General features: G+C 37.9%; 1 protein-coding gene across 2 annotated transcripts in view; it reads right to left on the minus strand.

Moving 5' to 3' along the window:
* Positions 1-22,469, minus strand: part of LOC23687941 (protein ovo) — a 90,508-nt gene extending 68,039 nt beyond the window's left edge. Inside the window, exon 1 of one of the 2 annotated variants that reach the window (XM_021839073.1) lies at positions 21,344-22,469. In XM_021839073.1, the coding sequence (XP_021694765.1) occupies positions 21,344-21,494 (151 nt within the window). In that variant the 5' untranslated portion in view covers positions 21,495-22,469. The remainder of the gene's footprint in view (positions 1-21,343) is intronic. The other variant, XM_021839071.1, reaches the window with a different exon arrangement.
* Between the last annotated feature and the right edge of the window lie 1,166 nt (positions 22,470-23,635).

Genomic DNA, 23,635 nt, shown 5'->3' on the forward strand with positions numbered 1-23,635 from the left:
CCTTCGGAATTTCCTTTGATATTTTCATCGGAATTTCTTTTGTAATTGTTTTTGAATTTCCTTTGGTATTTACTTCGAAATTTCCTTTGGAATTTTCATCGAAGTTTCTTCTTGAAATTTGATTTCAAATTTACTTTCAAATTCCTCTGGATATTCTATTAGAATTTATTTCGGAACTTCGTTTGGAATTTTCTTCGTAATTTCCTTTGAAATTTCTTTCGCAAGTTCCTCCAGAGAGTCCATTAAGGAAGGTCTTTTCGGGAGTTCCTTCAAATTCAGGAATTTGACTGGAATTCCTTTAGAATTGGATGTTCCAGGAAAATGCTCATGATTTTCTCCAGCTATTTCTTCGTGGGTTCTTCCGTAAATTGCTTCTAGGGATTCCTGTCAAATTTCTTTCAGAAATCCCTCCGCCATTCTTCAAAGAATTTCTACAGGAATTATGCCGGAAATTTCTCCCAAAAATACCTCAGTAATTCCTGCAAAAACTCACCAAGATTTGCTCCGTAAATATTCCTCCAGGGTTTCCACAGGGAATTCCTCCAAAAACGTTTTTTTTTTTAGAATTTCGCAGTGAATTTTTTCAACTGTTATTTTTGGAATTTCTACAGAAGGAAACTCCCGGATGAAACCGTAGAGCATTTTCTGGAAAAATTTTCAAGAAAATTTCCGAAGGAAGTTCCTTTGCGAAACTCGAAATGAAATTCCTAAGGGAATTCCGAAAAAATCTATTGGGAATATCACAGGGAAATTCAAAGAAAATTTCAATGGAAATACCGAAGGAAAATCCACAGGAAATTCCGAAGAGAATTACAAAAGAAATTCCACAGAATGTTCTAAAGAAAAAAGAAATTTCAAAGCAAGGGAATTGTAATGTAAATTCTGAAAGAATTTCCAAAGTAATTTCGACGAAAAGTCCAAAGAAAATTCCTATGGAAATGACGAAAGAAAATACAAAAGAAATTCCGAAGAATATTCAAAAAGAAACTCCAAGGACAATTTCAAAGAAAATGCCGAAGAAGTGATGGAAGATCCCAAGGAAATGCAGACGGAAATGCCAAAGCAAAATCCAGAGGAAATTCCGAAGGATGGTTCAAAGAAAATTCCGACAGAAATGCCGAAGGAAAATCCAACCAAAATTCCAAAGGCAATTCCGAAGAAAATTTAGATGGAAATTCCTACAGAATTTCGATGGAACTTTCTACAGAATTTCGAAGGAAATGCCGAAAGAAATTCCAAAAGGAAATTCCAAAGAAATTTCGAAGGAAATTCCAAAAAAATTACAAAAGAAATTTCAAAAAAATTTCAAAGGCAAGAGAAGTTCGAAAAAAAATTCTGAAAGAAATTTAGAAGGAAATTTTGAAAAATAAATCCGAATGCAAAGAAAATGTCGAAAAAATCCAAAGGAAATTCCAGAAGGAAATTTTAAAGACATGTCCGAAGAAAATTCACAAAAAAAAACTCACAGGGATTCCAAATTCCAAAGACAACAGAAATTCCGAAAGAAAATCTGAAAGAAATTCGAAACGAAATTACGATGGAAATGCCAAAGTAAATTCCGAAGGAAATCCCTAAAGAAATTTTGAAGGCACGCCAAAGAAAGTTTCAGTAATTAAGTCCACAGGGAATTCTGAATTCTGAAGAAAATTCCAGTGGAAGAATAAATTCTGAAGGAAATTCCAAAGGAAAATCAGTTAAAAAAAATCAGAAGGAAATTCCTTATTCAACAAGAACTCCAAATGAAATTACGATGGAAATGCCGAAGGAAAATACGTAATGAAATTCGAATGGCATGTCCGTAGGAAATTCCGAAAAAAAAAATCCATAGGGAATTCCAAGTTCTGAAGGAAACTACAAAGAAAATTTTGAAGAAAATTCTGAAGGAACTTCCAAAGTAAATTTCAAAGAAAATTCTGAAGTAAATTCCAATGAAAGTTCTGAAGGAAATTTCAAAGAAAATTCTTAAGGAAATTCCGAATAGTTCCGATTCCAATAGTTCCAAAGGATATTCCGCATGGAATTCCAAATGAAATTCTGAAATGAATTCCACAGGGAATTCCAAACGAATGTCTAAAGGGAACTCCGGAAGAAATTACAAAGGAAGTCACAATTCCGAAAGAACTATCCGAAGGAACTTCCTGCAGCAACTACCTGGAGGAGTTTCCTTTAAGGGCCATCGGAGGAATCTCATGGATACACTACCAGAACGAACTGCTGGAGAAACTAAACGGAAGAACTTCCGAAGGAACTTTCTGGTGGAACCTTGTATCATGATACAACTCCGTAGTCTGAACAAGTCATAAGTTGGAGCCCTTCAGATGCGCTTGGGCAACTGCTCGAAAAAATCGAGTTCTTGCTTTTGCCTCAGAAATGTGATTTTCCACAACTCAACATCCCAAAGAAAATGTTACTCAATGTTAAGAAAATACATTCAAGCTATTTCAAATGTGAACTTTTTAAATGAGTTGAAAATTCCTTCATAAACGTTCAAATTCGATACGAAAACTGCTCGAATAAAATCGAGTAGCTACTTTGTCTTAAAAAAATAAATTTTCTCAACTTAACAGCCCAGAGCAAGTGCTATTCAACATTTTTTTGAGATTCGAGCTGTTATAAATGTCAACTTTTTCATATAAGCTGTAAAATCCTTCAGGAACGTCCCATCAACAGCCATCTGAAGCAGAACGGCAAAATTGTTCAATCACCGTTTGACAGAGCTGTTTCGGAAGAACTTTTCGAGGTCCTCTAGAAAATCAATATCCTCTGGAAGGCTATTTAGAACTCCTGTAAAAAAAAAATCTGAGTTCCTCTCCCTTCTGAAATTCATATGGATTTGACCATTCTAACCTCTTCAGGATAACTACATAGATGTCTTTGGGAAGACTACATAAATGTCTTTAGATTCTCAAGAAAATCACCTGAGCTTTTCCAAAAGATCATCAAAAGATCATCAAAAGCACTTTCAAAAGATCATCCAGAGCTCCTCTAGAAGATCATGCCGAGCTTCCCAGAAATCTGTCTTTAGAGAAGCTTAATGAGATCTTCTATAGCTGATCTTTTAAAGGAAGTCAGGTGATCTTCACAAGGAGCTACGGATCGTTTCTATAATAATGGTTTGTTTGTTCTAAAAGACCATTCAGAGCTCATCTGAAAACATATTCGGAGCTCCTCTACAAGACGTCCAGAGCTGTTTCGAAAGACTTTTTTGAGCTCCTCTAGAAAATCACGATCCTCTGAAAGGCCATGTATTCCTGCAGACAAACATTCTGAGCTCATATCCCTTCTGAAATTCATATGAAGTTGCCTACTCTAATCTACACTAGATAACGATAACGGAAAAATCATGCAGAACTCTCTTGACCATCTGAGATTCTCTAGAAGATAAGCTGAGCTCTTCCAGACGATCATCAAAGCACTTTTAGAAGATCATCCAGAGAATAATTTGGAGCTTTGCTAAAAAAGCATCTCCAAATCTACTGGGAGACCATCCAGAGCTGTTCTAAAAGAACACTTAGGGCTGCCCAGAGAACCATGTTGAGCTCCACTAGATCATACAGAGCTCCTCAATTCAGGACTGCTCATGAAGACCGTCCAGAACATTTCTAGAAAACCAACTCACTCGTTAGCTCATCCAGAGCGATTCTGAAAGCTAATCTGAGTTCTTCTAGAAGATCATCCTGAGCATCTATCTCAAGCAGCTTTTGAGGGTTTCTCATGGTTTTATAACTGAATTGAATATAAAAAAATGGGTCTATAAAGCCCTAATGAACCTAAAATACTGAAGGAAAATTCCGAATGAAGGTTTGAAGGGTTAAATTTTAAGTTGCTGGCGACTCAGTTCGTGCGAAGTTTGGTGATATATGTCTGTTTGTGCATTCTAAATGAATGTATGTTACATTGAGTAACATAATATCCGTGTTAAGCTTTTGTAACAAAGAAGGTATGTGCAATTATTTGTGTTTTTGCCACCCAGAACTCCACTGTGCCATCGGAGAGAACTCCGCTGAAAAAAACATCCTCAAATCATCTGGGAGACCATCCAGAGCTCCTCAATTTCCATCGCCAACTGCTCGAATATCCCTCAAATGACTCAAATTAGGATTCTCTTCAGAATCTCGTTCAGGATTTTCTTCAGAATCCTGTTCAGGGCTTCTTTTAAGAATTCAAAAATTATAATTCTGCTCAGGACCCGTTCCAGGATTCTAAACAGAATCACTTTCAGGGGTTTAAGCAGAATCATGTTCAGGATTCTCTTTGGAATCTCGTTGAGTATTCTCATCCTTGTGTGAGGTTCTCTACAAAAACTTCTACTCTAAATGAGAATTTCAATAAATGAGACTTATCGCATAAAATTCGATTTTGTTTTAACAACGTTGACCCCTTCAGAAACGTTCGAATCAGAGACAACTGCTCGAAACAAATGAATGCTGTTTTTGCATTAGAAATTAAATCTTTCAAAATTCAATACTTTCAAGAAGATTTACCTCAACATTTTCTTGAGATTCGAGCTGTTTCAAATGTAAATCCTGTTATATCAGCTGTAAAATCCTTCAGAAACGTCCCATCAATTGCCATCTGACGCAAAACAGCCCAAACGTTTAGTCACCGTTTGACAATAACCGCTTCGATTCACGTCACAAACCGCCTGAGCCACCTTCAAGCGGTCCTTCCCCAACCTCCACCGCCAACTGCTCGAATATCCCTCAAATGACGATTCATTAAGCGATTTGCGAAAAAACCGCACTCTTTCAGTGGACAATCGTCGTCGTCGTCGTCTGCATACATACGCACCTCGCCGCCGCCACCAACAAGAGCAAGAGAGCATGGGTAAATAAAAACAGCTTTTGGGTCAGGGTTGACGACATGTCGAATGCGCGAACAAACGAACGAAACGAGTACCAAACATGTATGGTAAAGCAAAGCGCTGCTGAATGACAGTCATGCTTCTGGGGTTTCTGACGACAACAACGGTGCACTTGACACTCAACAAAGAACGCGCCGCACACATTTCCATCGAGCAGCGGCGAGCGTGATAATGAAATTACGACGACGACGACGACGAGGACTGGTTCCCCTCGGGTACGATTCGATCGAGTTATTTTTTTCCATAGGCGAAGGTGTCTCTCTCTCCGTAGATTCATATCCTTCGGAAGTGCCATGCAAAATACCGGTTCGAGTGGCGATCGCGCGAAGCCTCGGAATCTAGGTCAAGTTTGAACTCGCGTCGTAGCGAACTCCTACACGCGGAGGCTGCGGCGAAGGCGATCGCGGAGATCGCGGGGTGACAGATCAATGTCGACCCCTAAAGAAACGTCCACGGCCATGTGGCTGCTCAAAATTGGCACCTCCACGATCGCACGATCGACGCTCGCAAATCGATTGATCAGCGTTTCTGTTCGAAACGCACCTTTGTGTCGGTTGACTCGCACCTGCTCGGCGGAATTGGTTTTAGCATGCAAAATGCGTCCTGCGACCGCGACTCAGTGTCGAATTTCGTGATCGCAGGCAGAAAAAAAAAACGCTAAACCAAAGCATTGCCAAGGTGAGTGCTTTACCCAGTCTGAACTGAATGTTGCCACAAAGCGAGCGTTCTCCGAGCTTCAATGATGATGGTTATGACTGCTCTTCTAGGGCCGGACGATTCCAAACACAAAACACAAACACTTGCCGCCATGTCGCGTTCGAGAGGCAACAGACGTGCGATAAAAATGGTAACGGTAAACGACGGCGACAAATTAGCACATTATATCGCGCTCGGCGCGATCGCTGCCCATAAATGCGTTCCGGGCTTCCGGTCGGTGTTCAATTACCGAAAACCCGACGCACGTTGCAGCGAAATTTGAACCTCTGTGTACCATTCGAGCAGTTTATATCCGGCTGGGATCGGATTTCTCGATCGGAACCACCCCAGCTCGTCACGCGTTAGCGTTAGCGTTAGCGTTAGCGTTAGCGTTAGCGTTAGCGTAGTTACGGTATACTTCGTAGATTGGATACTAGCAACATTCATGTTTCTTTTTAATAATCTCATCCTGACTACTTTCAAGAACAAGGCAGGGGAGTATACCTTGTTCAAATCATAAACAAGAATACTAAAAGCATGAATATCGCTATTCCCGGCCACGCCCATCTTTACCGTAACTTGGGATAGGGGAAGGAAATGTTGATGTAGCACTTACTTAATGAGAGGCCACCGACTCAGCGACACCCTCATAAGTGCTACGGAGTTGGAGGTTGGGGAAGGTATATTGTCAGGATTCGCCTAGAAAGCTGGCGATAGACCATAAATATTTGTTGTTTAAGCGTTTTCAAATTAATCTTTTGAATGCCGGCAATCAAAAGAGAAAACAATAGCTTATTTATAGTATAAATAGTATTTCGCGAAATGCTTGTCGATTGTGCAGTAATATTTTTGCTCAACAACCAGTAAAAAGCAAAACCGATCCCTCCAGGGTCATCGGATTGTGTAACGATACGCGTAAAAAAAAAAAAAAAAAAAAAATCACGCCTATTGAAAAACTGTACTGTGCTCATTGAAAAACTGTACTGGGTGGTACTGTATTTTTAGATAATCGAAAAACGAAAGGAAGCGCGTTCGAACTAAACACCCTAGGACACAGTCGGTTTTTCTGCTCAAAATTATACGAAAAGCAGGATCGATCCCTCCAGGGTCATCGAACAGTTAAAAAGCATCCACAACCGATTGTTAGTTGCGTTACACCCGCCCGGACAGAATGCGCAATCTGAACATAATTATCAAACTCCGAAAATAACATTTTCCGTTCAAGAAACGATCAGAAGTTCCACGACGCGAACAAAAACGATCCGGAAGGCTCACAAAAGAAAAAGTATCATACTGGAACAAACTCACCGGATTGATTCTCTAAATTTATGTGCTGCATGTCACTTCCGGATGGTTCGGTGAACTTCGGGCGGCCAAAAACCAACAGTACTGAGGACACAAATCAAACAAATCACTTTTTCATTTTTCACTTTTCACTATTCCATTTCTGAATGTAAAAACGGTCCTGCTTGGGCTTCACGAAGCACTACCCAGCAAGACGCTCCAAAACAGAAGAAAAAAAAAAAATCTCCGGCGACGAAAACATGCGCGAAACTGTGAGCTAAATCTATCGGACGACGCAAAACCGAACTGTCCTGCTTGGGCTTCACGAAGCACTACCCAGCAAGACGCTCCAAAACAGGAAAAAACAAAATCTCCGGCGACGAAAACATGCGCGAAACTGTGAGCTAAATCTATCGGACGACGCAAAACCGAACTGTCCTGCTTGGGCTTCACGAAGCACTACCCAGCAAGACGCTCCAAAACAGGAAAAAACAAAATCTCCGGCGACGAAAACATGCGCGAAACTGTGAGCTAAATCTATCGGACGACGCAAAACCGAACTGTCCTGCTTGGGCTTCACGAAGCACTACCCAGCAAGACGCTCCAAAACAGGAAAAAACAAAAAAAAAAAAAAAAAACAAAAAATATCCGGCGACGAAAACATGCGCGAAACTGTGAGCTAAATCTATCGAACGACGCAAAACCGAACTGTCCTGCTTGGGCTTCACGAAGCACTACCCAGAATGCGCAATCTGAACATAATTATCAAACTCCGAAAATAACATTTTCCGTTCAAGAAACGATCAGAAGTTCCACGACGCGAACAAAAACGATCCGGAAGGCTCACAAAAGAGGAACCACCCCAGCTCGTCACGCGGCATCCGAAACACCATTTTCCCCAACTGCTCGAAAACTGCTCGAATGTCGGTTTTCGACGCCAAACGTGCGAAATCGATTCCGCAAGCGCGCGGCGACCACCGCGCACCCGAAATCAATTCGGATCGCAGCAGAAATGATGACGCAGCGTCATAATTTTACTTTTTCTTCGAACTTTTATTGGTCGCCATTCGCAGGCGACCGAATCGAACGCAACAAACGACAGAAAAAACAGCCTATCAATGCAAATCGAATTCCCGTCCGTGTGTTTCGGATTACCATCGCGAAATGTGACGGGAAACCGACGGCGACTGGCGTTCCCGCCCAGGCAGCACATTTTCTGCAATTCTGATCTCTTTTTTTTTTCCTTCAAGCGATGGACAGGAGAATTTTCCAGTCGCGCCACCGGAGCTGGAGCCGGTGCAAGTTGCATCATACGCAAATCATTCGATTATGCATCCGACCGGACCAGACGCTTGTGTAGGAAGGAAATTCTGATTGTTGGAGGACGCCAGCCCACGTGTATTCAAATTCAAGCTCGAACCCCTCGAAATTCTCGAAAGCGAAGTGATTTCGTAACCTTAGAACAGAAAAGCTGGCGGACAAACAAAGAACGTCGTCGGGACGGGAACGATTCCTAACTGTTCTTTTTGGTTAGCACCTCGGTGCGACAAATCTCGAGCGACGGGAGCGGGAGAAGAAGAAGAGCTCGAGCGAAACGTTTACCGGATTCGAGGCACGAAGGCACGCACTGGACAAACAAAACATATGAATAATTGAAACGCGGCTGACTGGCTACGGTCGTTGTTTGCGTTGTTGCGTCGCGCGTCTCGTCATTCATCATGGGAGGTGAGCAGCTTCCAATCTGGGATGCGCGATCTTCGAGAACGAAACGCAAGCAAGCACAAGCAGCCAGTGGCCTAGGTGCATTGGGAATTGGACGAGATCTACGTCGTTGGTGCGACTTTGAATGAGGAGACCGCTTACTAGGGCGGTCTCGAAAGGGATTTCGATTGGAATAATGGTGGGGAAAATGCTCGAAATTTCGAGCACTTTCAGTTATATTGCATTCGATTTTATTAGAAACTTTTCGATACAGAATCTTAGCAAGTAGAATCAGAAGAGAAATCCTGAAGAGGTTTTGAAGAGAATTCTGAGAAGAATCCTGAACAGGATTCTAAGGAGAATCCTGAACATGATTCTGAGGAGAATCCTGAGCAGGATTCTGAGGAGAATCCTGAGCAGGATTCTGAGGAGAATCCTGAGCAGGATTCTGAGGAGAATCCTGAGCAGGATTCTGAGGAGAATCCTGAGCAGGATTCTGAAGAGAATCCTGAGCAGGATTCTAAGGAGAATCCTGAGCAGGATTCTGAAGAGAATCATGAACATGATTCTAAGGAAAATCCTGAACAGGATTATAAGGAGAATCCTGAACAGGATTCTGAAGAGAATCCTGAGCAGGATTCTGAAGAGAATCCTGAGCAGGATTCTGAAGAGAATCCTGAGCAGGATTCTGAAGAGAATCCTGAGCAGGATTCTGAGGAGAATCCTGAGCAGGATTCTGAGGAGAATCCTGAGCAGGATTCTGAGGAGAATCCTGAGCAGGATTCTGAGGAGAATCCTGAGCAGGATTCTGAGGAGAATCCTGAGCAGGATTCTGAGGAGAATCCTGAGCAGGATTCTGAGGAGAATCCTGAGCAGGATTCTGAGGAGAATCCTGAGCAGGATTCTGAAGAGAATCCTGAGCAGGATTCTGAAGAGAATCCTGAGCAGGATTCTGAAGAGAATCCTGAGCAGAATTCTGAAGAGAATCCTGAGCAGGATTCTGAAGAGAATCCTGAGCAGGATTCTGAAGAGAATCCTGAGCAGGATTCTAAGGAGAATCCTGAACATGATTCTAAGGAGAATCCTGAACAGGATTCAGAAGAGAATCCTGAACAGGATTCTGAAGAGAATCCTGAGCAGGATTCTGAAGAGAATCCTGAGCAGGATTCTGAAGAGAATCTTGAGCAGGATTCTGAAGAGAATCCTGAGCAGAATTCTGCAGAAAATCCTGAACAGGATTTTGAAGAGAATCTTGAACAGGATTTTGAAGAGAATCTTGAACAGGACTCTAAGGAGAATCATGAACATGATTCTAAGAAAAATCCTGAACAGGATTCTAAGGAGAATCCTGAACAGGTTTCTGAAGAGAATCCTGAACAGGATTCTTAAAAGAATCCTGAGCAGAATTCTGAAGAAAATGCTGAGCAGGATTCTGAAGATAATACTGAGCAGGATTCTGCAGAAAATTTTGAACAGGATTTTGAAGAGAATCCTGAACAGGTCTCTAAGAAGAATTCTAAACATGATTCTAAGAAGAATCCTGAAAAGGATTCTAAGAAGAATCCTGTAAAGGATTCTAAGAAGAATCCTGTAAAGGATTCTAAGGAGAACTGGAATATAAGGAGCAGTGGCGATTCCCTAACCTCAAATCTACCTGTTCCACGAATAGAAATTCTTGAATTTCAGCAACAAATTTGCATCTATTGAGAAGAGATCTGCTAGAAAGAACGATTCAGCAAAAAATCAGCATCAATCATGATCAAAAACAAAAATTGCGGAAATCAACAACAGAACTGCAAAAATCAGCTCAGTAATAATTCTAACAACAGTGACAGGGTTGAAAAGAGTTGTAACACGTCAAAGGAATAGAAAAGTTCAGAACAGAACACTGGAAAAATAATGTATAAACATCAATTAAGGAATTTTACAATTTAAAAACAGTGAAAGTCAACCAGAAACAAGAAAAAAAGTTATACTTAAAGTTCAGCAAAACTTTCCAAACTGTGAAAAGTGCTGAATAAGTTTCAGAAATAAAAGGGAATGAAGTAACATTCCTAAACCAGAATAAAATTGCAATCGTTTAACAAATGTCACCTCAATGGAAGACTATTCGAGGAAGTTTAAAACAAATTTAGAGCTATAAACAAAGCGAGAACGTTTATTGGAATTGAGCAAAATTGAATAGCAGAAGTTGTAAAACTGAGGACATGCCTTGAATCCTTGAAAGTCAGTAAAAAATCTTTAATAATTTGTTAAATTGCTAATCCCCCAGAAGTAATGATCGAAAATTATCCAGCAAATCCAGCAAAACCTTCAGCAAAGCAAAAAAAACTGAAGAAGAGTTTAACACAGCGGTTTTCATATCGTACTCCACGAAGCACTTGGTCCTCCGGAAAGCTTTGGCTGGTGTCGAAAATTTCCTATCCAAAACAATTCTGCCGTATTCAAACCACTAATTTTGAAACATTTGACAATAATTCAAATAAAGTTCCATTTAGATGCCTTACTTTTACAGCTTAAGCCAGAAATTAAAAAAAAAAATTGCTGTATTAAACAAAACAAATCTTATTAGATTAGATTTAAAAGATTGAAAAATCAAAATTGAGCAGAAGTTGAATGGAAGCCAAACCTCAAATGGTCTGGTGAACCGAACATGCATTTGAGCTGGAAACTTGATCGGTTAGTCATTAACACCAAGTGACCAAACAATCAAGTTTCTGGCTTAAGTTCTCCAGATTTGTGTCCTTGAATTAAATATTCAAGGACACAAATCTGGAGAACTTAAGCAAAAACTTGATTGGTTTGGTTTCGAATCATCTTTACGCTAAAGATAGATAGGTCAGTGGCGATTCCCTAACCTCAAATCTACCTGTTCCATGAATAGATATTCTTGACTTTACGCAACCAATTTGCATCTATCAAGTGAAGATACGCTAGAAATGAAGATTCCAATCATTTACAATTTGCTTTATGATCTCAATTTTTCGAAAAAAGCATTCTTAGATTCGTAGAACAGGTAAAAAGTGAGGTTACGAGTCGCCTCTGAGATAGGTCAACAGTAAAACGAAAATAAATTCAAAAACGATAATAATGTACTGTTCAAAGGAGTTCAACAAAATCTAGAGCTATAAATGAAGCAAAAATGTTGAGCATATTGCAAAAAAAAGAGCTTTTGAAAACTGTAAAAGATCTAAAAATCGCCTGTTCTTCATTATCTTAAGTTATGATTCGAACTCAGCAAAAGAAACTGTACGAGCTAAAGAAGAGAACCAATTGAAAAAGGTAAACATCGAAACCCATGTCAGCAAAACATAAGCAATAAGTTGAAAAGTTGCAGAACTCAGCGAAAGTTTCAGCAAAACAAACGAAAACTGCAGAGCTGAATTCAACAAAGGCATTATTTCAAAAGGAAGGCGATCTTCTTAACAGAATTCAGTAAAAACTTCAGAAAAAAAGCATTCAACAATTGGAGCTTGGAACAGAAATGAAAATTTGCTGAACAGAAGTAAATCAATTGATAGAGAATTGAGCAACAAAAGATCGGAAACAAAAGAAAACTACATAACTTAAGTCGGAAAATCATTATTTCCAAAAGAAGATCTTTCAAATAGAAAAAGCAAAAACTTTGAAAAAGTTGAAAACAAATAGATTAACAAGATACAGCAAAAGTACTCGACAATCAAAATAAGACAAACAAGTGGTTTCAACGAAACAAATTTCACCAAGCTAAACGATCAAACTATAAAAAAGTGCAAAGGGATTCAACAACAAAAATTTAATTCTGAACGATAAGGAGAGAATACAGCAAACGTTTGTACAAAGCAGAAGCGACTCGTAACCTCCCTTTTTGCCTGTTGAAAAATGTCATTTTCGGCTTATTTGGATCATACAGCAAATAGTAAATGATTGGAATCTTATGTTCTAACAAATCTCTTCTTGATAGATGCAAGTATGTTCTTGAAAGTCGAGATTTTCTTTTCGCTGAACAGGCAGCTTTGAGGTTAGGGAATCGCCACTGGTATAACAACAATGCTTAGACAATATTTAACCCAGTGGCGACTCGTAACCTCACTTTCTACCTGTTCTACGACTCTAAAAATGACAATTTCGGCAAATCAAAAAGATAATTATTGAAATCGTCCTTTCTAACAAATCTCATGCCACTTTGTTGCTGAAATTCAAGAATTTCTATTCGTGGAACAGGTAGATTTGAGGTTAGGGTATCGCCACTGATTTAACCCCTAAAATATAATACAACACAGAATTAGACCAACAATTAACATTAAAGTCTACAATCGATTGACGAAATAAATAAATAAACAAAGTAAGGATATTTGTCCGCATCTAATTAGTAGATTCATTTGAAAGGACGATTCCAATAATTTACTGTTCGCTCCAAAAGCTAAATTTTCCGAATTAATCGGTTTTAGATTCGAAGAACAGGTAGAAAGTGATCGAAAAACTGAAGAACGACGTCCAGCGAAATTTTCATCAAAACAAAGGATTGCGTTCAGCAAATCATCATCTTCAAAGATAAGGGAGATCTCCTAAATAGAACTCTGCAAAAACTTGAAGAAATAGCAAAAACGGTTTGATTTCCAGAGAAAGACGGATTTGAAAACTATTATTATTAACTAGTATTAGAAAAAATATGAAACTCAGCTTCCAAGACTTCAAGAGAATCTTATCTATGAGTGAATCGAAATTGTGAAACGGCGATCAGGATTTAGCAGTACTCTGCTTAAATCCAGCAATATATCAGCACCATATGTAAAGAATAGCTCTGAACTTCATTCAGCAAAAAAAACTAAAAGTCTTACATATTTTTTCAATATTTTTCCCTGTTTTATCCTTTTTTTTATTTTTTTTATTATTACGGTTCTATTGGAGTAATTTTTAAAGAAATGTGTTCTGGAAAAATCTTTGGATGAATTCTTGAACATTCTGAGAAACTCTAAAAGACTATCAATTTCTTTTAGAGTTTCTCAAAATGTTCAAGAATTCATCCAGAGATCTTTCAGAAATCTATAACAAAGTTTATGTTGAGCAGTTCATGAACATTAACTGCAAGCAGTTATGACACTTGATGGAGTTTTATTATGAGGAATTCATGGTAAAATTCTAAGAACAGATCCTTTATAATTCTTGGGAGAATTTAAGAGAGAATTTCCCACGAATTCTTCAATACAATAAATGAGATAATTCATGAAGAAATTACTAGATAACCTTTTAGAAAAGCAGAACTCTTATTCAGAGATTTTCCTAGGAAATGTTTTTGAACAAACACCAGTTGGGATTATCGGTGGTATTCTAAAGAATTCTCTGGGTGATCTGGGGAACTTGATCAGTTTTCTCTGCATGTTTTTTTGTAATTAAAAATGTAGAAAAATCTCTAAACGTTTTTTTTTTTTAAGAATTACTAGGAGAACTCACTGAATAAAATCGTGGAAAACTTTGTAAAGAAATTCCTCATGTTATCAAAGGGTTTCTTTTCACATAGAATAAAAAGTTATAATGGTTCTTGGATAAATACTCGGAGACTTCTGCAGAAATCTATAATGAAATTGCTAGAGATATTCCGAGAAGATTGTTTTTCAGGTTTTTAAACGAATACCTGTACGACTTTTCAGAAACATTACTGGATTGTTCTTTAAAAGAACCGCTGGAAAAGTTCATGAAAAATTGCTGGAATAGTTTATGAATTTCTGGACAGAAACACCTGCAGAAACACCAGGAAATATTGAATGTATCGTTGGCTGAATGGTTTGAAAAAAATCATGGAAAATTCACTTCATGTTCTTGACAAATTATTTGCTGATTTCTTGATTCTTGATCTAAGCCACAGTAGAATTTATAGATGTGGTGAATTTTTTTTTTAAAGAATCCAAAATTCACTGGAAAGAGCTCTCGAACATATTCTGGTAAAACTCAAAACTCAATTTCACACCTAGACCTCGCTTTGGAAACAAATCTGGTGGAATCCGTAACACCATTTCTAAATAAAATCCCAGAAAGTTTTGATACATTAATTATTTGAGCAATATGTTTTAAGTTTAAAACATGATGATCAGGAGGGTTCAAATTGAGTACATGGAAAAATTATTGTTGGAATCTCTGGAGGCACCCTCGGAAAGGTTGTAGTTGGAATCCTTGGATAAATTTCAGGAGAAATATCAAATTCATTTAGAAGTCATTTGAAGAATATCGGTAGAAATTCGATCGCCATCGTTGGTCAAAAATCTATAAAGAATTATGAAGACTGGTTGGTCGGGCTGTTCTTCATTATCTTAAGTTATGATTCGAACTTAGCAATGAAAGTGTACAAGTTAAAGGAGAGACGACGAAACCAATTGAAAAAGGTAAACATTGAAACCCATGTCAGCAAAAAATAAGCAATAAGTTGAAAAGTTGCAGAATTCAGCGAAAGTTTCAGCAAAACAAACGAAAACTGGAAGACGATCTTCTGAACAGACTTCAGAAAAAAAAGCATTCAACAATTGGAGCTTGGAACAGAAATGAAAATTTGCTGAACAGAAGTAAAGCCATTGGTACAATTGAGAAACAAAAGATTGGAAACAAAAGTAAACTACATAACTTAAGTCGGAAAATCATTGTTTCCAAAAGAAAACACAAACATGTTGAATAAATTTCAGCATACTAAACGAAATTACATGAAAAAGTGCTAATTGGTGCAGCGCTAAGTAGAATACAGCGATTGTTTGTGTAAAGTAGAGGCGACTCGTAACTTGTAACTCGTAAAATCATCATTTCCAGAGAAAGACGTTCTGTGCAGAACTTAGTAAAAACTTTGGAGACATTGTAAAGGAATGAATAAAACTTAACTTTGATCAAAAAGTGAAGCAAAACAGTGAAACTGCGATTCAGCAGAATATCAGTAAACCGTGTGAAAAAACGCTCTGAATTCATTTCAGCAAAAACTATACAGGATTTTTTGGAACTGCTGAATAAAATTCAGCAAAAATGTTGATCGAAGAACTGAAGAACGGAATTCAGCAACAGAATTTTCATCAATACAAGCTTGAGCTTGAGCTCGATTGGCCGGCCGTGGTTGCTACTCCACTATCGCCAGATCAGCTGCACTTACACAAGGAACCAACCAGATGACTGTTTGGGATTAACAGGCACCCTCAGTGTATAAGTGCTGGTGATCTTCTATTTTTAGGCAACAATGGTGCCTGCCACGTCAGAATGCAGACCAATGCCACCAGACCACCAACCCCGTCAACAGCAAAATTTTCATCAATACAAAGGAAAAAAAACGGCAGTAAAGAGTTCTGCACAACATCATCTTCAAAGTTAATTGAGAGAGATCTTCTGTATAGAATTCAGGAAAAAAAAGTTCGAAGAAATTGCAGAAACGGTCTGACTACAGGTTTGAATTCCAAAAAACGTCATTCCTGAAGCAAAAAGTTCTATGAAACTTTGAAGATACTGGAAATAAATGAATAAAATTCAGCTTCAAAGACTTCAATCTGATCTATAAGTGAAGCAACACTGCAAATGAGATTTAGCAAAATTATGCTCAAATCCAACAAAATATGTAAAGAAAAGCTCTGAACTCAATTCAGCAAAAACTGAATAGGAATGTACGGAACTGCTGAAGGGAATCCAGCAAAAATGTTGATCGAAAAACTGAAGAATGGAAAGCAGCCGAGTTTTCATCAAAACAATGAAAATCTGCATTTGGATGGGGTTCAGCAAAACGTCATCTTCAAAGTTAAGCGATAGATCTTCTGAATAGAACTCAGCAAAAACTTCTAAGAATTTTGAAAAAAAAAGAAAAATAAAATACAGCAAATGTGATTGTCCGATATGAAAATGTACTTGATAAAATAGAATTATAGAAAAAAAAAATCAGCACAAGTCTTCACAAAAAGTAGTTCAGATATAGACGAAGCAGAATTGAGCAAAAATAAATGAGAACGTGCTGAATAAGAGTAAAACTATTGTAATAATTCAGCAATAGTCTTTACAAAAACGCAAGAAGACTGGTCAACTGAGTTCAGAACAAACCAAGAGTAATAAAGCGTTCAGAAGAACTTAAATGGGCAAAATACAATCTTAGATTCAACACCAACTGACATGATTCAGCAAAAGTTCATTTAAAAAAGTCTATTTTGCAGTGGCGATTCCCTAACCTCAAATCTACCTGTTTAACGAATAGAAATTCTTGACTTTATGCAACCAATTTGCATCTATCAAGTAATATTTGCTAGAAAGGAAGATTCCAGTCATTCATTTGCTTTATGATCTCAATTTGTCGAAAAAAGCGTTTATAGATGCGTAGAACAGGTAAAAAGTGAGGTTACGAGTCGCCTCTACTATTTTGGTTGAAAATTTCAAAAGGGCACATCGAAATTGGTAAACAATGGCTTTGTAAGATGCTGCTGAGCGCAATTCAACTCGATCACGCTCACCAATACCTTTATCAGGAAGAGCTAACACTAATCTTCTTGATAGTGTTGTTAGTATACGTTCGCGAGCTTAAAAGGGTTCAACGCCAACGTTTCCGCAAAAAAAAGGCCAAATACCTCTTAAGCCCTTTTCAAATGTTTGTCCAGAAATATGTTGAGCACATTTTAGCAAAAACTAAGACCAAGTGTGATACAAGTCGGATTGGAATTGAATGACAGGAACCGTAAAAGCTGAGAGAATGAAAAACGAAAAGTTCTGAACACATTTTAGCGAAACATTTGCAACAAGCTGAAAAGCTGCTGAATAGTAAAATATGCAAAATATGTTGATCGAAAACTGAAGAGCAAAACGAAGCAAAACAAACAGAAGCTGCACAACTCAATTTGGTGAAACATAATAATACCAAAGAAGTCAATTTGCTGGACAGGATTCAGCAAAAATTTTTAAGCAGAAGCATTGAACGATTTTGATGAAAATGAAAAATGCTGAACGAATTTCAGATCGAAAAGCAAGTTGAAATGAAATTTGCCGAATAAATTACTGAAATATTTCAGCAAAAGTTTGTTTTTTATCTTTTTTCAACGAGATTTTTAGCCCTGGGCTAGTTCATCTCGGGACCAACAGCTCTACTTCCCTTCCGAAGCAAGTCGTCACTATAACATTTTTGTCATAAGTGACTATCTCGGGGGTGGAATTCGATCCCAGGTACTCGGCGTGGACCAAGTTTAAATTTAGCAAACAAAAAATATGCAAAATCTAAATCAAAAATTAAGCTTTAAAAAAGCTGTGCTAGCTAAAGAAACTTTCAATGGAATTTAGCAAACGCTTTGATATAGAAGAATTTCTCGTTGTAACAATGACAAGAAAAGAATGAAACGCCGAATGAATTCTGCTGAATCAAAAAAGGAAACAATCTAAACCCATTTCAGCAAAACATTTGAAAAGTTGCTTAACGTAGTTTTAACAAAAATGTTGTTCGAAACTTGAAGAGCGGAATTCAGGGAAACTTTTAGCAGAACATAGGAAAACTGCAGAGCTGAGTTCAGTGAGACGATCTTCTGAACAGAACTTAGCAGAAAATTTTTAGATGCCAAAAATATCGTAGGAAATGACATTTACTGGATAGAGTGTAAAACCATTCAATCATTCAGCAAAAGTCTTTCCAAAACTATTGAAGACTAGTAGGAAGATCAAAAAAGTCTATTTAGAGCATTAGGTTAAGCAAAAATGCTAAGCAGATGAGACAAATGAAAAAACTGCAAAAAATATACAGGAATTTCTAGAACGAAATTCAGCCAAATTTTCATCAGAACAAAGGAAAAAACGGCAGCATTGAGTCCAGCAAAACACGATCTTCATAGTTAAGAGAGATCTACCGCAAAAACTTCAAAGAAATTGAAAAAAAAAACGAATAGTAAGATCCAACAAATGCATTCAGCAATTTGAGAAGGGTGGAAAGTGAACGAGTGAGTTTTATGAAAGAAGCAAGCAAATGATTATCAATTTGAATTGAAAATTTGCCTAATAAAAATAAAATTATAGGAATAAATCAGCACAAGTCTTCACAAAAAAGTTGGAATACTGTTCAAAGAAACACACAATATGGAGAATTTTGTTTGCTAATAATCCAAAATTTGTCGCTGAAAAAGACAAAAACGTTGAACTAATTCAGCAAACTAGGCATAGAATAGCTCTGAGTCGAGCGACCAAAATAGAGGTTGCCAAAGTTACCAAAATGCTTTAGCGAAAACAAAAACGAAGGAAAAGTGCTATAAATCTAATTAAGCCGAAAAATGACACCAACATATTACTTTCTAAGTAAAGTTTAGCAGTATTCAGCAAAATAATTTGCTGAAGTTTCCAGCAAAACTTTTTCACTTTTGCTTAGGAATTTAGCAAAATATTTGCTTTGCTTGCAACACGATTGAGCAAAAATTTGCTTACTCCAGCGATAAAATGTAAAATTTAGCAAAAAAGGGTCCAGTACGGTTCAGAGAAACTGCTGAATGTAATTCAACTCAAGTATTTAGCAAAAACTAAAAACATAGGGCTGTACAAGTTCAGCCAAATCAAAACATGAGAAATTCTAAACCCAATTCAGCAAAACAATTGCAATAAAAAAATCGCATTTGCGTCAGCTGAATTTCAATCGGCAGTTGTATAGCAAACTCCTTCAGCTTTTGTCAAGTTGAAATCTTCAGCAAACCAATTTGCTGAACCGTCAGAACGATTCTTTGTAAATTTGAGCAAAAATTTGCCGTTTGCCAAAAATGAGCAGACAAAACTAAAATGACGGCAAACAATTCTAAAAAAAACGGCCCGATCAAAACTTGAGCAAAAAATACATATTTAGAACGGAATTTTGCAAAAATCTTGCCCAAATTTTCCGAATGGAATTCAATTTGAAATAATGCAATAATATTTTGAATTATTTAATGCAATACACTGAAAATGTTGATCGAAAACTACACATTATTTTGCTGAACTGAAGTCTACAGCATAATAATTTACTGAATTTTCAGCACGATCTACTATACAACAAATTTAAGCAAAAATTTGCTGATGGTAAGCAAAATTTGCAACAACAAAAAAAAACAACAAACTAAAACTTCAGCAAAAAACTGCTGAAAAATTAAGCTAGAGAAGGATTAAATTTCTGCAACGAATTTCTGAAAAAATTTGGCAACAAATTGTTGAAAAATTCAGCAACAAATTGCTGAAAAAATCAGCAGAAAATTTATGAAAAATTCAGCAAAAAACTGCTGCAACAACATGTTGTTGGAAAATTCCACAAAAAATTGCTGAATACAGTAGAAGCTCGTAATAACGACAACTTTTATAGCGACAAAAGCTCTCTATAGTGACATTTTTCAGTCCTTTGAAAAATATTTTAATGTTATAACCATTCTCTATAACGACTGTTCTCTATTACGACAGTCCCTTGCGATATCGTTATAACAAGACTGTAGTTCAACAACAAAATGATGAAAAAAAACAGCAATCAATTGCTGAAAAAATCAACAACAAATTGCTGAAAAAATCAACAACAAATTGCTGAAAAATTCAGCAACAAATCGCTGGAAAATTAATCAACAAATTGCTGAAATTCAGCAAAAAATTGCTGAAAAAGTTAGAAAAAATTGCTGAAAAATTCAGCTTCAATTTGCTGAAAATATCAGCAATAAATTGCTGAAAAATTCAGCAACAAATTGCTGAAAAAATTAGAAAAAAATGCTGACAAATTCAGCAACAAATTGCTGAAAAACTCAGCAATAAATTGCTAAAAATCTAGCAACAATTTGCTGAAAAAATCAGCAACAATGTGCTGAAAATCCAGCAATGATTTGCTGAAAAATTCAGCTACAATTTGCTGAAAAAATCAGCAATAAATTGCTGAAAAATTCAGCAACAAATTGCTGAAAAAATTAGAAAAAATTGCTGACAAATTCAGCAACAAATTGCTGAAAACTCAGCAATAAATTTCTGAAAATCTAGCAACAATTTGCTGAAAAAATCAGCAACAATGTGCTGAAAAATCCAGCAATAATTTGCTGAAAAATTCAGCTACAATTTGCTGAAAAAATCAGCAATAAATTGCTGAAAAATTCAGCAACAAATCGCTGGAAAATTAATCAACAAATTGCTGAAATTCAGCAAAAAATTGCTGAAAAAGTTAGAAAAAATTGCTGAAAAATTCAGCTTCAATTTGCTGAAAATATCAGCAATAAATTGCTGAAAAATTCAGCAACAAATTGCTGAAAAAATTAGAAAAAAATGCTGACAAATTCAGCAACAAATTGCTGAAAAACTCAGCAATAAATTGCTAAAAATCTAGCAACAATTTGCTGAAAAAATCAGCAACAATGTGCTGAAAATCCAGCAATGATTTGCTGAAAAATTCAGCTACAATTTGCTGAAAAAATCAGCAATAAATTGCTGAAAAATTCAGCAACAAATTGCTGAAAAAATTAGAAAAAATTGCTGACAAATTCAGCAACAAATTGCTGAAAACTCAGCAATAAATTTCTGAAAATCTAGCAACAATTTGCTGAAAAAATCAGCAACAATGTGCTGAAAAATCCAGCAATAATTGGCTGAAAAATTCAGCTACAATTTGCTGAAAAAATCAGCAATAAATTGCTGAAAAATTCAGCAACAAATTGCTGAAAAATTCAGCAACAAATTGCTGAAAATTCAGCAGAAAAATGCAAAAATAAATATAGCAAAAAATACTGACAAATCAGCAGAAAAATGTTTGCGTGTAGAAGGCTGAATTCAGCAAAAATCTTGAACAAGGCTCAGTAAGATAGCTGAAAAAACTTTTCAGCAAAAACATCGACATTTCTGCAATTTTCAACTCACCTGCGCCCTCTTTGTGGTCCTTCTTGCGCGATACCAGCGACAGCGGTTCGCTCCCGAAGCCCCCCTCGCCAAAGTTGGCATTCTTCTGGGACTCGAGCAGGCGCAACTGCTCCTGGTGGATCCGGTGCTTAATCAAGCTGATCTTCGGCATTTTGCGTTGCTATTGGTGGTCACTTCAATCCTGTTGGGTTGTGTTTGGTAATCCGACAAAGCACTCGGGAATTATTGAGGTTCGCTCTCTGTTTGTATTCTTGGCACTCGGCACCTGTCAGTTGTTGTCACTTCTTGTCATAATCACACACGATCAAACAGCAAAACTTCTTCGCTCCGTTATTGGTTTTATTCTTCTTCCGATTCAATTGCAGCAATCCACAAAATTTATCCATCAAGCAATCGAAGCACACTTTGGTTCTGAGACTTTTTTCCGAACTTATCCAGATTCAGAGGCCTTCTTCGATTCAATTTCTTTGCTCTTCACACTTTATCCACTTAAATTTGTCGGTTTCACACTGTCGGGGGAGATCTAGTCAGCGCTGAGTTGCTGGTCACTTAACTGTAATCTTGAGCTTAATCCTACTATCTTAGAAAATATTGCACTTTGAGTAGTTATATTTCTTGGGAATCGGGGGGCTCGAAAGCCATAATCTTATTCACATGGTTTCCTTGGATGGGAACGCCTGTTCTTCATTATCTTTGTCTGAATTCCAGATCCAGCAGACACATTCCGTTGTTCTATCTATCACTCGCCTGTTTGCACTCGGAACTCCCGGAAGTAACTGTTCCTGCTGCTTCTGGTTCTGCGGGCCGGAACTACTCCGGTTGTTCTTCACCTCCTTCCGGTTTTTGCACGAAGAGGTTAAGCCCGCTTTCTTCTCTCACCACGGGAACTGTATTTCCAAAAGAAAAAGATCCAAGCATGCGGGGCTGGACAAACACCGGCACTATATCGACACTGTAAAAAAAGCGGACAGAGACGTTCGTTCTTGGCGGCGTTCTTTCACTTACTGTACACTGGCTGGCAAGCGGTTTGGATTCCTGCCCGTCGTCGTGTTCCGTTCCGCAGTTCCCGACTCGAACACCCGATTGAGTGAAAGAGAACCCCAGAATTACAGCTAGACGCGGACGAATGAAAGCTCGCACCTTCCAAGAGGGCGAGCGAGACAGACGATAGAACTTTCACGGGTGCAAGCGAGACACATGGAAACGAGTTTTTTGCGTACGATCGGCAATTCGGCCGATGGGAGTGAGCGAGATGGGGAACACGATGATCGGAGCGGAACGATTTATCTGGCTGTCTCTGTGCTTGTGTTGGAGAACCGAGCCGCCGCCGACGCCTACTTCGGTCGGAGGTGCAAGTGTTCTGTTATTATTGTTCTTTTCGTGCGGTGCTTTCTCGGTGTGTAGCGGCATTTGCTTGCGCTTGCGGTGGTATGCGAATCGGTTTACGGTTTGCTACGCGCTGTTGATCACCGCCGCCACACAGCTTGCTTTGCTCTACAGGTGAGAAAATGCAGATGTGTGAGCATTCAAATACATGTACGAACATAGGAGGCTTGTGGCGCTGTTGCTGGCGATGCGCGTTCGGGTTCGTCGCCTGCTTTGAGGAGCTTTTTCATTCAATCTTCTATCTTCGGGTTCTCGCGGCATGGTGCGTGGATAGTGGGAGTATCGTGTATTTTTGTGTTTCTCCTATTTTTGGATTCTTGTCCTTTTTGAAATGGTCTATTTTCAAATTTGCCTTGGGCGTTTCCATAATCGGGATGTTATGATAATCCAGAAAATTTTTGTTCTGGTAATTTACTAGATTTAACAGCAGCGTGTCGCATAGCAGGAATAAGTTTGGAATTTAAAAAGTGGCAACTAGAGAGGTGGATCCTATTCTTGTCACTTTTGATTTACTTGGGGTTTGTAACTATAAAAAAAATTATGAGCTCATATTTGACTACAACATGCTTCGTATTGAAGTGCTTCTTTTTGACAAGATTCAGACAATTCGGCCGAGAAAAAAACCCCATGCCAAAGTGAATCATGGAAATGTCCAAGTACCTCTGCACCGCAAACAGAACAAAGTGCTAAGAATGACACTACGAGAGAGTCTTGTTTCACGGACTTAAAAAAACACGGGATTCGGGATTTTTGTTTTTAAAACCCCGGTATTTTCCGGGATCCCAGGATAAACCCGAATAATTAAAAATCTAGTATGAAACGGTAGAAATTTAACTAAAATTTAAAACGTTGATGCTACATACGTAAAAGCTTTCAAACATATTTTCAATTGTGTCATTTTCTATG

Source organism: Aedes aegypti, chromosome 1 (assembly GCF_002204515.2).
Source record: "Aedes aegypti strain LVP_AGWG chromosome 1, AaegL5.0 Primary Assembly, whole genome shotgun sequence".
NCBI lineage: Eukaryota > Metazoa > Arthropoda > Insecta > Diptera > Culicidae > Aedes > Aedes aegypti.